General features: G+C 41.2%; 5 protein-coding genes across 5 annotated transcripts; 1 reads left to right on the top strand and 4 right to left on the bottom strand.

Annotated features, from left to right (window-relative positions):
• Positions 1–2,010: 2,010 nt before the first annotated feature.
• On the bottom strand, positions 2,011–5,879 carry LOC106377229 (TBCC domain-containing protein 1-like). Its single transcript, XM_048764776.1, has 9 exons — positions 5,281–5,879; positions 4,544–4,690; positions 3,934–4,314; positions 3,709–3,813; positions 3,440–3,580; positions 2,893–3,096; positions 2,709–2,801; positions 2,514–2,625; positions 2,011–2,425 (listed from the first exon to the last, which is right to left on the bottom strand). The coding sequence occupies exons 1-9, from the start codon at positions 5,770–5,772 to the stop codon at positions 2,382–2,384; spliced, it is 1,719 nt and encodes a 572-aa protein (XP_048620733.1). The 5' UTR covers positions 5,773–5,879; the 3' UTR covers positions 2,011–2,381.
• Positions 5,880–6,095: 216 nt separating this feature from the next.
• On the bottom strand, positions 6,096–6,787 carry LOC106355219 (peptidyl-prolyl cis-trans isomerase 7-like). The gene has a single exon (XM_013795205.3). It carries the CDS (start codon positions 6,785–6,787, stop codon positions 6,392–6,394), a length of 396 nt encoding a protein of 131 aa, XP_013650659.2. The 3' UTR covers positions 6,096–6,391.
• Positions 6,788–6,942: 155 nt separating this feature from the next.
• On the top strand, positions 6,943–8,963 carry LOC106377139 (SUMO-conjugating enzyme SCE1-like). The gene is made up of 5 exons (XM_013817350.3): positions 6,943–7,232; positions 7,329–7,412; positions 8,215–8,367; positions 8,457–8,570; positions 8,663–8,963. Exons 1-5 carry the CDS (start codon positions 7,164–7,166, stop codon positions 8,723–8,725), a joined length of 483 nt encoding a protein of 160 aa, XP_013672804.1. The 5' UTR covers positions 6,943–7,163; the 3' UTR covers positions 8,726–8,963.
• Positions 8,964–9,105: 142 nt separating this feature from the next.
• LOC106451503 (protein GIGAS CELL1-like) lies at positions 9,106–10,978 on the bottom strand. Its single transcript, XM_013893436.3, has 3 exons — positions 10,788–10,978; positions 10,240–10,620; positions 9,106–9,845 (listed from the first exon to the last, which is right to left on the bottom strand). Exons 2-3 carry the CDS (start codon positions 10,603–10,605, stop codon positions 9,450–9,452), a joined length of 762 nt encoding a protein of 253 aa, XP_013748890.2. The 5' UTR covers positions 10,606–10,620; positions 10,788–10,978; the 3' UTR covers positions 9,106–9,449.
• An 809-nt stretch (positions 10,979–11,787) lies between these two features.
• LOC106376962 (receptor protein kinase-like protein ZAR1) lies at positions 11,788–14,779 on the bottom strand. Its single transcript, XM_013817140.3, has 2 exons — positions 13,251–14,779; positions 11,788–12,672 (listed from the first exon to the last, which is right to left on the bottom strand). Exons 1-2 carry the CDS (start codon positions 14,551–14,553, stop codon positions 12,023–12,025), a joined length of 1,953 nt encoding a protein of 650 aa, XP_013672594.2. The 5' UTR covers positions 14,554–14,779; the 3' UTR covers positions 11,788–12,022.
• Positions 14,780–15,123: the final 344 nt, after the last annotated feature.

Below are 15,123 nucleotides of genomic sequence, written 5' to 3'. Positions count from 1 at the left end.
ACATCATTGAAACCGGTAATTATAAAAAGGAAACACAAATATTATTGAAAGAAACCAAGAAAGACAGTACAACATAGTTTAGGTAGAAAAGATAATGGTTTCATGCAAGTCTTATTATAGATAGCTTTTGCAGACAAAGACCGAACATCGTAATGCTTGTAGCATTACTCGCCATTTCCACTTCTCCTCATTTACGTCCCCTTGGATTGTTGTTGTGTCCCCTCCGGTGAGGATGTGGATTCTGTTCTCTTGTATAATATTTGCCGCACATTCCACATTTGACTGTGTCCGTCTCCAAGATCGCCCTTAGTTGTTGGGTCGACGTAATCGCCGTCCCTTCACGGCTAATAACGTTGTTTTCTCCGGTGGTGGCGCCTGCGGGGAGGGAAGACTGAGTTGAGGATGATGAAGTTGAGTTGTTTTGCGATGAAGACATCTTCTTAGGGTCTGTTTTTGCTTAATCAAACAAAGATATCCATTAATCAAATGCTTTAAAAATGAGAGAGAATACGGAAATGAAATATGATTTAGAAGAAAACTATGAAGTAACCATAGAGATGTGAGGACATTGAAAAAATATATATATATATATATAACTACAAGACATTAACCAGAATAAAAGAGACCAAGTATTGGTAAATATTATATGCATATGCAAATACACATTACCTCAAAGAAAATTTATATGGTTTTGTTTTTTTTTTCTCTCTTGCTTTGTTGCTCTGCTCTTTTAATATTTGAAACTGAGTCTTGTAGATTCTCGATATATATAGCTGTAAGTTTTTTCATCTTTCATGATTTTTAAAAAAAGAAAAAAAAATTCTTCCATGGTTGGTGCTAGCTAGTTGTTGTAGACCCTTCCTCATGGTCATTGACTCGCTGGTGAGCTACTAATCAAAACTAAACTGGAGAAAATTTTAAATTATGACATTTTATATTTATTTTATCTCATCAATAAATATAAATTTATTCCATAATTGTTGGTAGTTGTTTTAACATTTAGTCTTTCCTCATGCATAGTCATTGACTCATTGGTCAGCTAGAATGGAAACTGAAATACCCAACTAGAATTGGAAAGAGGATAGATGTAAATGAGCTAACTTCGGATAAAACCTTAAATGAGTTTCGTTTGTTCTCGTTCTATTTGACATGTTCACATCTCTTTATGCAGATTTCTAGAACCAGAGAGTGAGATTGATACGCGAAGTAATCACCAACACATCAGCAATCTTAATTTAATTACAAAAGAATTGAAGAAAAATCACATGAGTTACTCCGAGCTAAAGACAAAACAACAATATCAAAAAGAAGTTTTGCTTTTATGTTATATAAAAATTCATGGAAACCACCATGCTCTGTCCCGAAGATGAGATTTTCAAAAGATAAGAGGAATTGAAAAGCCAAAAGGAACAAATATAAAACATGACCAAAGCAGAAAGAAAATAATAATCTAAAGCAAAAAGCTTTAGTGGAATGTTATGTGCAGGTAAGTTAACGTGCGATGCGTTTAGATTCCAAACTACAAATCAGGCTGGAGGGGTCTGGGCCGTGCGACGCGGAGCGAGTTAGAGGCCCATTACGAACAAGAAGAGATCGACCCAAGGAGCCGGAGATCGCAGAGCGGTTGCGAAGATCGCAGAGTCTATCCGCTATAAAAAGAGATCGATGGATACGAAGGAAGACACGTTGAAAATCATAGAGAGAGCTATACTCATACATGCTTTAAGGAAATTGGTTCGATCTCATTTCATTCATTGTATTCACTCTTATTCATCAATAAAATCTATCTTTGCCTATTGGAAACTGATTAAATCGTTGTTTTCTAAAGATATCGTTGTCTACGTCATTTTATCTTTCATTTTATCTTTCATAGAATAAACTCTAGATCACTATTAAATTTTAGGATTTACGGTCATCATCATCATCAAGAGATTGAGATTAAAACATCAACATAAGCATCATTAATATATACTATCTATGAAAGCACTGAGTAATATGGCAATTAGCAAGTCCTTAAAAACTCTTTAGTGAGTAATTCTTCACCTACCTGCTTATGCTACTGCAAACAGTGCCAGTTCAAGGAACACATCATGTTCTGTCCCGAAAAGAGGACAAAAACGAGGAATTGAAAATGTCAAAAGAAACAAAGATTTAACATGAACAAAGCATAAATAAAGAAAACAATAATCTATAGGAAAAAGCTTTAGTGGAATGTTCTGTGCAGATAAGTTACGTGGTGGTGCGTATAGATTCCAAACTAGAAATCAGGCTGGAGGGGTCTTGGGTTTCTTCACTACCAGCAAATATGCCAAAATGATCGAGAGAGAGAGAGAGAGCTCTACAGAAACGAGACATCTTCCATTTGGTTCATTTGTTCATTATTAGTCACCTTGTAGGCAGTAAAGCTGCCTTATATTTCCACTTGCTGTAATATTCACACCAGAAACATAGAGATAGTCAAAACCTAATGATGCATATAAACTTTGTGTGGGGATTGATTTCGAATTTCTTACCATAGAGCCAGTCTTTGAAATACACATGGAGTGCGCTTGATAGCTCCTTTTTCCGGTTTTCTTCCAGAGGCGTTTCTCTTAGCGATCGTCTTGTTTCTTCCAAATTCTTAAGCTGGATGAAACCAAAAGTAGGAGAGTTAAGAAGATGCGGTACAAGTGCTTCGTTTCTTACTATAAGAAAACATAAAAACATACGTTTCTCTGCTGAGCTGCCATATAAGGGTCTGGCAATGGAAATGGATTGTCTTTAGTCGAACCAATTTCCTCGCCGTTAAACCAGTTTGGGATCTTCACCACAGGTAAACACGTGATTAGATGTTTCGTGAATATCATTTACCAGTTATTGGAGTCAAATGAGACTAGCAAAAAGAGAGTCTACCAAAAAGTTAATGAACTGGTCAGGGTCTACACAAGCAGCTGATTCAGCCTGTGCATCAGCAACACCGGCAGGATGCGACAGTGAGTCATGTGGATCCACTGCTCCCAGTGCCAATGGTTTGTCCCATTTGTTGATAGTTGCCTCAACCCCTACCTCGCTCATGTGCTCCTCCAAATGAGAGTAATATGTATTATATGGAGCGACCTGGAACAAAATCAAACAATTTTTTACAAAAACTTGTAGTTACTAGAACCACTAGATATCAGACAGTGTTTGTATTTCCAGTAGTGAAAGGAAACCTGTGACACCCTATCAAGCAAACATAAGACCAAAGAGGTGTTTCTTAACCAGTGAGCGAAGATGTTTCCATTAAACACAGTTCACATGTCTAGAAGAGCATACTAACCAAAAAAAACTACTAAAAAGTCTCACATCTTCACTAATTTTGGTTTTGTATCATAAAGGTGTGGAAGAGTTGCGTATGCACGGTGAAGTATAATATAAAACTTGTAAAATCAACCGTCGAACTTAGAGAGGGAAGCTTCACCTGCAGTTTGTGGTTATCACCAACAATTAGTGGTCGCTGATTGACTCCCAAGAAGAATACACATTCACGGCAATTGGCAATGCACACACGTTTGGCAGCTGCAATCACATGAACTCTCTCACAGTGCTCAACCCTTAATGCCTGCAAAAAGAAATCAGAAAACAGATGTGCTGCATCTTTTAGTAAAATTCGGCAGATATAATAACCTGTTAAAACTTGACTTGAATATCTCCTTTAAAGGTAGTGGAACGGAGTATTGTGTCCGATACCTTGCCAACAGCTCCCAGAACTATAGTTGTATCAGAACATCCATGCACAGTTGCATATCTCAATGGCGCCAAAAGATAAATAACAGAATCATGGCAATTGACAACCTGCAAATACACATAACATGTAGTTGCCATGAGTGCACAGAGAGACTGTATAACGCAAGTCAACTGGAGCAGGGAATATTCTAGCTATAGTAAAAAGTAAGTCATTTTTCTTAAGCGAACCTTAACAGATCTACCCCTAAGATCGGAGGCCTGCTTAACAAGGGAAGTCTTGGAGACTCCTTCTATTAAACACGGGCCTCTACCACTAGATGCAACCTTGTTCGGAGCATCACAAGCATCTGACATAGCATCATCTTGATCAGACGCATTGGAAGGACCGTTCTCCTTCCCAGAAATTCTCTCAGTAATGCTTTCTAAAGCGGAAGCTATGTTTTGCAGAAGCCAGTCATGCACTTGGGAAGCAGGGACTGGAACAGCAGGCATATCCGGATCCGAATTAGCGAAGAAAGGAGTCGCTTGGCTCAATGGAGATACATCAGATCCCTTGTCGCCAAACTGAACAAGGAAACCCAGGTGCTCAAAAGCCTCCATAGAGAGAACCTGAAGGATGTTAAACAAGTAAAACAATTAATAGTTTGAATCATCATGAAATATCATTTAGCTTGAGACTTGTCTTCTCTCTCATTCCCTCAAATATTATTATCCCAAGATTCCAACGTCAGATTTTATTGTCATGCTCTGTAGTTACAGTGACTCTTCTCGACAAAAATATTAAAAGAAACACATACCACTGATTCTTCTCGACAAAAATATTAAAAGAAACACATACCACTGATTCTTCTCCTTCTCCTTCTCCTTCTACAGGCTCTGCAAGGAGAGAAATAATATTTGCTAAATGCTTTTGTAGATACGACAACTGATGAGCTTCATCATCTGCTTGCGACGGCATAAACCGGCGGCTATTGCTGCGAACAAGCTGCAAAAAGATCAAAAGGGAAATATAACTAACACTTTAGACCACGTGATAGGAGGGAAGAATAGCACATCGGAGAACAATTACTGTTGAAACAGGGAAAAAGACTAAAGCACGGATGACTATATTCTGAAAGACACATTAGACCAACCCTACCACAAACAGGAGTGGAGACTGAAAGTCAAAACACAAGACGACATCACGCATTATCACCAAATAAACCACTCGAAAGGACCAATCATTATAAGGCACAAGGAAAAAAGAAACAGAACTGAAACCACATAACACAGGTACATACTACCTAACAACCACCAAGCACAAGATAAAAGTATCTCACACTGCAGCAAAATTCACATGAGCATGCTTAACTACTTCAAATACACATTGGTGTGACAGCAATCCTCCACCACAAAATACCCAACAGTTTCATCGTAGTAACTCTAGGTTCCAGGTACATTAAACCCAAAACTTTAAACTGCACTGTAAAACTATCGAATTCAAATTCCATAATCCTCTTAATAGATACTACGCATTGGGATCACTGATTGAACGTTGTATACTCAAGAGGGCAAACACAAAGTAAGAAACTTTGCCTGAATTGGAGACAAGGCAGACAAGTAGCCATCAAAAGCCGAAGTCGAAGGCCACACATCAGCCACCGCCGCAGAGTCCTTATGCGTCCTTGGCAGCAACTTCTTATACGACTGAATATACAGAAACAACACTAGATCCCTCAAGTCAGCTCCCACGGACTCAACCTCCTCCGGTTTCGCCCCAACCAGAGGATCACCCTCGGAATGAAGCACCGAGCCGAGAGTCTCGAGGACGAGGCGCGCGTGGTCGCCGGAGATCTGGAGGACCTCGGCGATTACGCCCGATCCGACGCGGTTGTTCGTGGCGGCGTCGGCTAGCTTGCGCTTCACGGGAGCTAGGGTTTGGATCGGGTCGGCGAAAACGAGCTTCTGGATCGGGAGGAGCCCGTGCTCGAAAGAGACCCGTCGAGGGTGGATTGCTGAATTCGGGTTCGGGTTTGGGTCTGGAGGCGGTGGTGACTGGTCGATGAGGTCTTGGTCTTCTTCGATCATGGCTCCTTCGTATGTGAAGTTGCAGATCTTTTCTTTGGGTGACGAATCATATGGGCATTGAAGGGGGGGAAGAGAAGAGGAGAGAGAGAGAGATTATTGTAGTGCGCGCACGTGTATGCTATTAATCTACGTCTTTGTTTCTGTCGCCGTCGGATTTACCGTTGATCCGAGCTATGACACGTCAGACGAGAATGATTCCCTTTTCATATTTTTAAAAGATGAGTTTATCATGTAAACTACTTAACACATACTCTTTGATTAAATTGTTTCAGAGTACTTGAAGAAGAATCGGTCGCACATCAAAGGTTCCATGTATTATATGCATTTTTCAAAGGCGTTCGGCTAAGCTTTTAACGAAGGGGATATGTGGTCAATGGGCCATTCAGTGTGGGTCAAGAACGTTACAACCTCATTTGGTGGAGAACTCACTGGCGACAAGCTCACCAACACTTATGACCTCGTTGAAAAAATGCAGTATCTTTACGTTCGTGTTGTCAAGGCTTAGCATTATTTAATGGTATCCAGTTTAAAACTAAAAGGTAACAGCGACACCAAACGAACAACCAACCAAAAACAAAGACAAGCTAAGTAAATGTGGCGAGGGCCTTCTCCTTCTTTTTCATGTGTCACCGAGGGTACGACGTGCCATGACCAGCGAGGCCAGTACATTGCCTCTAACATATCCACTCTGTGTGGAAGGGTACACAAACTCATTCCCGACCATTTTCCCAACGCGAGCCATCACATCAAGTCCGTCCAAAACCCGTCCAAACGCGATGTGCTCGCCGTCGTCGTAGTCCGGGGACACCTTCATGTGGAGCATGAACTGAGATCCGTTGGTGCCCGTAGAGAGGATGCCTGGACCGTCGTGCTTCCTGATGCAGTCCTCCTTGGGGAACTGCTGGCCGTAGATGGACTCGCCTCCAAGTCCGTTACCGTGAGTGATGTCCCCACCGAACCAAATATGATCTGGGATTATGCCGTGGATGATGGTTCCTTTGTAGTGGAGCGGCATGCCGGACTCCCCTACGCCTTTCTCGCCGGTACAGATCACAAAAGTTAATGGGCCCAGAGTGGATTAATGGGCCACGTGAAAAATGGGATAGGTTTTTTCCATCGCGTAGGTTTCACGCTACATTATCCATTTGACTTCTTCTTTCTTTTTAATTTAATAATTGACCGGTCAGTTTAATTAAAGGAACAAAGGAAGGTAGAAGGAAAAGGACATTCATCCGCCGCGGAATCTGGACCGTACGATTCTCCGACAGCCGTTTCCCGGCTTTAACATACGGGCAAATCTGTAACTTACACTTCTTCGTCTGCTTCGAGAATATATAAATCGAGAGATAAAAGAGTTTGAAGAGCAGCTATTGAGAGAGAGAGAGAGAGAGATGGCTAGTGGAATCGCTCGTGGTCGTTTGGCTGAGGAGAGGAAGTCGTGGAGGAAGAATCATCCTCATGTACCTATATTCTTCTTCTGTAAATTTTTTTGATTTTTGATCTTTGGGTATGGTTTATTGTCTCTGATTATACACTTGTTGTGATGGTGAAATTAGGGGTTTGTGGCGAAGCCAGAGACTGGGTCTGATGGGTCTGTGAATCTGATGGTGTGGCATTGCACTATTCCTGGTAAAGCTGGGGTAAGTGTGTAGGTTCTGTTTTGTTTCTCTTTATAAGCTTGATTCTTTTATTGTACTTGTATCTCCCTCCATGTTCTGTATTGGCGCATTAAAGTTATGGTCTTGATGATCATTTTGAATTCGAACTCTCCCATTATTAATTTTGAATGTTGGTAGAAAGAGTAGCTGTAATCTCATAAAGTTGTGTGGTCTTTTTGATCATGTGTGTCTAAGTTGAACTCTGCTGTGTACCTTTTTCAGACTTTTCGACTTGGTTAAGAGTTTTTAGTACAAAAGTAATTGCTATTCATTCCTTTAGTATTATTCATAGCTACTTGACACGACACTGTAGACTGATTATTATCTCAATTATTCTAGAAAGAGTGGCTGTAATCTCGCTATTCATCTTCACCTGTGGTGCTCTGAATCCAAGCTTTGAAATTGCATAAATGTTGTGGTCTTGATCGTGTTTTTTTTTGCATTTGAACTCTGCTGTGTACCCTTACTTAGCCTTTTCGACTTGTTTCATCACTGATAAATAGTTTTTGTGCAAGAGTAATTGCTAATCATAATTAGCTACTTTACACGCCACTGTAGACTGATTGTCCCATTAGTTGTTGTGAATGCGCACTTAGTAGATAGAATCTGTGATGTCCTGACCTTGGTCTAGATAACGACATTGAATCTAACTCTGATGTCTCTATCTTACACTCTTTAGTTTGAGGTTTAATTGGCTTTTCGATATCTTCAAATGGTTGCCTTGGTTGGTTTATAAGTGTAACTGCTAGCGTTATACTCATAGTGAATTTGCTTGACACTACAGACTGATTGGGAAGGTGGATACTTTCCATTAACGATGCACTTCAGCGAGGACTATCCAAGCAAACCCCCCAAATGCAAATTCCCACCAGGCTTTTTCCACCCTAATGTCTATCCATCAGGAACAGTCTGTCTCTCCATCCTTAACGAGGATTCCGTAAGTACACTCTTTTCTTTGCATTTTCTCCATGACCAAATCGATCTTCATCATGCTCTCAACCTCCCTGTTGTTTAAATGTTGATTAGGGATGGAGACCAGCCATCGCAGTGAAGCAGATTCTTGTCGGTATTCAGGATTTACTTGACACCCCTAATCCCGCTGACCCTGCACAGACTGATGGTTACCATCTCTTCATTCAGGTACTATCTCTAATTGATGGCATAGTTTATGAAACATATGAACCAAAGTGATTGTGAGTTTATTATACTGATGGAGATTCAAATATATGCAGGATGCAGTTGAGTACAAGAAAAGGGTTAAGCTGCAGTCCAAGCAGTATCCTCCCATTGTCTAAAATAACCTCAGAAGGGAACAAACACCAAAACTGATGACAAAAACTTTGAATCTTTTGTGGTCTTTGTGATTTGTGTTTAAATATCATCGGATGACTGAAAACTCCTCATTATGGCACCTTTGAGACACTACTATAATCTCTTTTATTTTTCATAAAAGAAAAAAAAACTCTATTTCTCTCTGTTAAATATGTTAATATTCTTGGTTACTGAATCAGTTGGTGTTTACTTCTTTATTCATTTACTATGTTCTCTAATCCATTATGTGTTACCAATTAAATCTGATGTCTTATTCTCAATTCTGGCGGATTCTAAAATTCAATTGTATTTGTACATCAAAAGCTTAACATATGAGATCTTAATTATTCTCTGAACTTCAAAGTAAACAAACTAGCAAAGGTAAGGATTCATACCAACTCACAATTATTCAACGTGACAACAAGAACGAGATTCATCTACAAGGGAAAAATGTCTACAGTAGAGACTCCAAACATTATGTGTAAAACTATCAAAACTATATTCATCAGTAGATGATCCCTGATCTTACAAAATCATCAACAAGATGATTGAACTTTTCTAGTAGAATGAATCATAAGAAAATGATATACGCAAGGACTTGTCGAAGTCAATATCATCAGAAGATGATAATGATTGATTTTGATATCATCAGAAGATGATGTACTCACTGATACCTTCCCTCCGGTGTCTCTTGTCCTAAGTGTGGGATCATCGCATAGACATCAAAGTCTTTACCCTCTTCTCCCGCTCTTGCCGTTTTGCAAGCGGAGTGCTCTTCAGTTTCTGAATCTCCGCCATCACAATCTTCTCTACCACGTCGATAGAATTGAGTAGCTTCTTCTCGGGAGTGATGAACCCTGCTTCTTCTTCCTCCTCAGATATCTCCTTTGTGATGTCAAGCAACATCTTATGGACTTTAGCAGTTGATGGTGGGCAACTACGCTTCAATCCCACAGCTGGAGCAGGCGTCACCATTACGCAATTGGGCTCATCTGCCGCCAATGCTAGTGGAGTTTCAAGAACACGAACTTGTTGGCGAGATGGAGTCTCAGCCCCCAGGCCACTGTCTACTCCCATACCAGCTCTTCTTTTTCTCTCAATAGCCTGAAATTGACATAGCCATAAACAGAGTAGTAAATCGCCAGTACAAGCAAAGACTAGTGCAAGAACAGCTACGATTCAGACACAAACCAATCATCATTAAGCTGGAAAGGAAGTGCTTAAGAGACCCAAATGTGGAAACTAAGACTCAGCAAAACCCATTGTCAGACGAGAATGAACACACAAAAGGCTGAGCAAGCTTTTGGGCTTTATGATTCATCTAACACAAAAACGCTAAGATAGCCTACTTCAATGGATTCATACACAAACCAATCGCAATTCAGCTGAAAAAGGACAAAGAGACCCAGTGATGAAACCAAGACTCAGCAAGAACATTCTCCATCTAACCAAGCTCCACCCAAAACTGATTTATAACCAGAAGGACTGGTGAATTTACCCGCATAATGTGGGTTATATCACGTAGAGGCGTCCTTGGGTACCAAGAAGGTAACAAACTCCGTGAAGCGCCACCTCTTTCACGCCTAGCAGACGCCATAGGCACGTTCTCTCTTCCCTGGGAGGATCTAAACTGACTCTGACCACTCCCGCTCCCATTCCCATGACCAGGCCTCCATGAACTGTAATTGCCTCCAACCAAAGATCCAGGCACGCGAGAACCCGATGGCAATCTGCGAACTGGATGTTCGAACACACCGAGACGCGAGGCTGGCTCGTCGTCGAGCAACACACCGCGACTGCGTCTGTTGGCAAATATCGCCGCGTAATCCACCGGCTTCTCCAATCGGTCTCTTGCCTCTGCCATTTTAAGATCCGGTGGCTGAAAAAAAACAAGAATCAGATTCGTCAATTAGAGAAATCTCAAGACCGAAAATGTCAAATTCAAATCCGAATCCGTCATTTTCAATATAAATCTCAAGAAATCGATTCACAAGAACGGTGTTAAAGTCACTAATAGTCAAACCGAAGGGATGGAGATTTGTTTACCTCTGAATCTTCAGTAAGCGATTGATGAACTGATGAAACTCTTGAAGCGGCGAGTATTCTGGGGGAAGAGAGTGAGTTACGATCTCTCAGAGGAGCGGGATTATAAACAAATCAAAACGTTCGCACGTGCGAGAGTGAGAGAGAGACGCGCTCACCTAGTCACGTGTCTGGAGAGAGCAATTTCGAAATTCGAATGAGAGGCGGGATAAAACGCAGATAAACCTACCTACCGTTCCTGGTTTTGGAGATTACGGTTTTGCCCTTCGATTGCGTTAGCTTTGTTGTTGTCTACGTGCGAGTCTACCTGAGCTTCTGTGCTTTGTTGCTAAACGAACCGGATCATTTAACTAACCGTTCACGGACGGATACAGATCTGACCGTTCTTTTTGCTAGTGTAGCCGACACATATCTAAGCTAAGAAGTAACGCTTGGGGGTGCTTAAATTTTTTTTTTTTTTTTAAGGTTTTTTTTGTTTGATTTAAAAAAATTAAAAATTAAAAATTAAAAATTAAAAATTAAAAATTAAAAACGAACCAATCACGGGCCGCCGCCGCCACGTGTCAGTGAGGCCCGTGAAACAGTGCAAGCACTGAAAAAACACGGCGCTTGATCTAGCGTCTTTGGCGTCGGTGCTTCTTCTTTTGCTATGGACCCCACCCGTCAGCACTTGTCTAAGCGTCTACTTTAATGCTGGCCTTAGATTCGAAACGTTATAATTAATGAAATTGTACAAACCTGATGTTTAGAGTAATTACATTTTTTTAAATTTACTCTAATCTAGCTTAAATGTTGGATCTAAAAGTCTTTTTTTTTTCCAGGACAGAAGACGGTTACATCTAATTAATCTCTTTTAATAAAAACAACTTGTGATTCTATATCATGAAACCCCGTCTCGTTTTATACAAATTTGAAATGGTTGGTCAGATTGTGTGTTTATAAAACGTTGGTAACAAGTCATGAAATTCTTACAAAGTTTGTTGAAATAATCATGTTTGAGATCTTTAGAACATGAAAAACTTAATGGGACATTGTTTTATTATTACAAACTTTGTTATTGTTATCAAGATGATAAACAAACAACAAACCATATTAATTGATAACAATAACCCAACGATGAAGAATCCTAAACCCTACGACATGGCAAAACAAAGAAAACACAGCTTCTCGAGAAGCAAGACATGATGGTGCATAAATTTTACACTCGGATTCGCAAAACTTCCTTGATTTCTCAGCTATTAGTCTAGCTTGATTCGACCAAGACTTTCAGATACTGATCTCATCTTTGGACGAACCTCTGGATCCTTCTCCGTGCAGTTCAAGGCGACATGAATGGCTGCAATAACTTGCTTCTCTTCATAACCTTTGTTTATAATCTCTTGGTCTAAAATCTCGTCCAAATGCTTCCCTTCTTTAAACCAACTCCTCACAACACACACAAGCTCTTCACCATTGTTTTCAGATGAAGCATTAGGCTTACGACCAGTCAACAACTCCATTAAGACAACCCCAAACGAATACACATCGCACTTCTGAGATAATTTGCAACCAGAAGTAGCTCGAGCCTCTGGTGCAAGGTAAGCAACCGAGGGAGATGAGATTCTTGTCACCACTGTAGCAGAGGTTAAGAAGGTTTGGTCTAGGCTTTGCCTCTTTGCGGATAACGAACCGGTGAGTTTTGAGTAGCCCGAGACTAGACGTGTTAGACCAAAGCCTGAGATGCGAGGCTGCAGCTCATCATCGAGCAGGATTTTTGTTGATTTTAGGTTTCCATGGACGTATTTTCTAGGGCTGTACTCGTGTATATACATCAACCCACGAGCAGTTCCTTGTGCAATATGTAACCTTTCAGGCCAAGATAGTGAAGGCAGAGTATTTGAGGATCCTCCTACAAAACAAAACTAAAAAGTCAACGATGAACAACAAGAATCAAAAACTTGGCAACTGTTTATCGATAAACAAACATCCCTCAGAGCTTAATCTGACTCATGTTTCTGTCTCATTAAACACTGTTTAAACTGATCTTAAACCAGAAATGTTATCTCATGCAAGTCAATACGAACAAGACCGTTACACAACTTTCCAGTGTTCTCTCCTATTTCAAATCTACCACAAACAAAACAAAACGAATTAAGTTTCTTCTTCCGACAAGAAGAAAGATCCAAAGCTTGTCTGAAACTAAAACAGTTACCACACATGTGAACTAGTTCAGAAAGATTATGAATGCGAAAGGAACAAGAGGAACACGCCAATCAATACAATAAAATCAAACAAAGACTCAAAGACAGAAACTTTATGTACATAGATCCAACCATCAACTCGATCAATAACACTAACTACCAAATAAACCTAATCTTGTCTTTTTTTTCAATCTCAATCAAACCTCATAAAGGTAAAGCAAAACAACAAAATAAAAGAATAATAATTGTAATTAGTGGTTAAGCTAATGATGAAGTTTGCCATTACCATGTAAAGCAGAGTACAAGCTGCCATTACGAATGTAATCCGTGATCAAAAGCCTCTCGTCCTCTGCATAGTAATAAGCTCTCAGCCGTACGATATTCGGATGGTGGACCCTACCGATTGCCTCCACCTCATTTTCAAAATCTTTCCTCCGCCACGTGGCGTCCCCGTCGCTGAGCCTTCTAACGGCGACGACGGTGGACGTTGAAAAAGTCGCCGCCACCGTGCCCGATCCCATCCCGGCGACTACTCTGTACACGATCCCGCTTCTGCTCTTCCCCACGACGTAAGCTGAAGCTCTCAGCATATCCTCGAGCTCTAGCTCGAAGCCTTCGTCCATCGCAACGAGCTTACCTACGTCCCCCTCCGGCGGCGGCGCCGTGTTCTCCGATTTGAACTCACCGGAGCTCTGTTTTCTTCGAATCAGCCATACGGAGAGAGAAACCACTCCGATCACGACGGAGAATCCGGTTATCAGTGAAACCGTTACGGTTCCGGTAACCGGTTTATTCTTACTTTCGAAAATCCGGTTTGGTTTTCTGTTGAGGACTTTCGAGCCTTCCGGTTTAGGACTGACGAGTTTAGGATTCGAAGCTTCTTCTCTACACATCTTCTGTAACGGAAAGCCACAGAGATCAGAGTTTCCGGCGAACGCGGTTGGTCCTTGGTTCAACAGAGAGCCTATCTGAGGTATTTTTCCGGTGAGAATGTTATGGCCGAGGTCCAAGCTCACGAAGACCGGGAATCGGCCGTACGACGGCGGAATTTCGCCGGAGAATCGGTTGTAAGAGAGGTTGAGAGTGCCGACGAGGCTTCCGAGTTGGGTGAGCGACTCGGGGAGCGAGCCGTTGAGGCGGTTGGAGGAGACGTCGAGATGAGTGAGATTCTTCAGGGCTTTTATTTGGGCCGGGACTGGGCCGGTGATTGAGTTGTGGGAGAGGTCGATGTAACGGAGGTTAACGGCGTTGAAGAGACGAGTGGGGACGGGTTCGGAGAAGTTGTTGCGGCTGAGTTCGAGTCTTGTGAGTGAGTCGAGGAGTCCGAGTTCTGAGGGGATGTAGCCGGAGAGTCTTCTTCCGGAGAGAATTAGGGAGGTGACTCTGCCGCGTGTGCAGGTGATGCCAGGCCAGTGGCATGGAGTTTGGTCGGATTCGGACCAGGAAGTCATCACACGTGTCGGGTCGTGAGCGACCGCGGATTTGAGTGCAAGAAGAGATAGGCCATCGTGGTTTAGCGACGAGGAGAAGCTGATGAAGTGGAAGAAGATAGAAGAAACAAGAAGTGAAAGAAGTCGATGAATTTGCATTTTTTTCTCGTGCAACGAGGAGTTGCTGAGATAGAGAGAGAGGCGAGCGAAGAAGATGAAGAAGAAGACGAAGGAGAAGAATGTAGGTGATGATGGGTTCTAGTGTAGCAACGTGGTGTAATGTAGACATGGGAAAGTTTTTTGAATTCTTGTGAGAGCTTCAAGTATGTTGGAGGATGTGACAAAATTTGAAAATATAATAATAAAATAATAGTGTTATTTGTTTGGTTTTGGATTTGTTAAATATCCAATGCTTTAGTCATTGACTGATGCAGGTGTGTTGCTTTTCTATAAATGTCTGTGCTTTTTAAAACAATTTTAAAATTCTCATCAATGTTTTTGGCCAAAGATGGTGATGTCGATGATCATTGGATTTGGTTTTTGTTGGAAAATGGACATGACTGGGGTTTTCACTAGGAAGTCGAGTCTCCCGACAAGATTTTGAATTTGAGTTTGCATTAGTAGATAGAGCAGAACATATAAGCTCTAGTCATTATGTGACCGAGGCTCAATTAGCTAGTAGGAACATTACATGTCTTCACCAGCCAAAATGATATAAATGATTGAACA

The sequence above is a fragment of the Brassica napus genome, chromosome C8 (genome assembly GCF_020379485.1).
Source record: "Brassica napus cultivar Da-Ae chromosome C8, Da-Ae, whole genome shotgun sequence".
Lineage (NCBI taxonomy): Eukaryota > Viridiplantae > Streptophyta > Magnoliopsida > Brassicales > Brassicaceae > Brassica > Brassica napus.
Note: the sequence above shows the minus strand (reverse complement) of the source record. Positions and strands in the feature narration are given on the sequence as shown.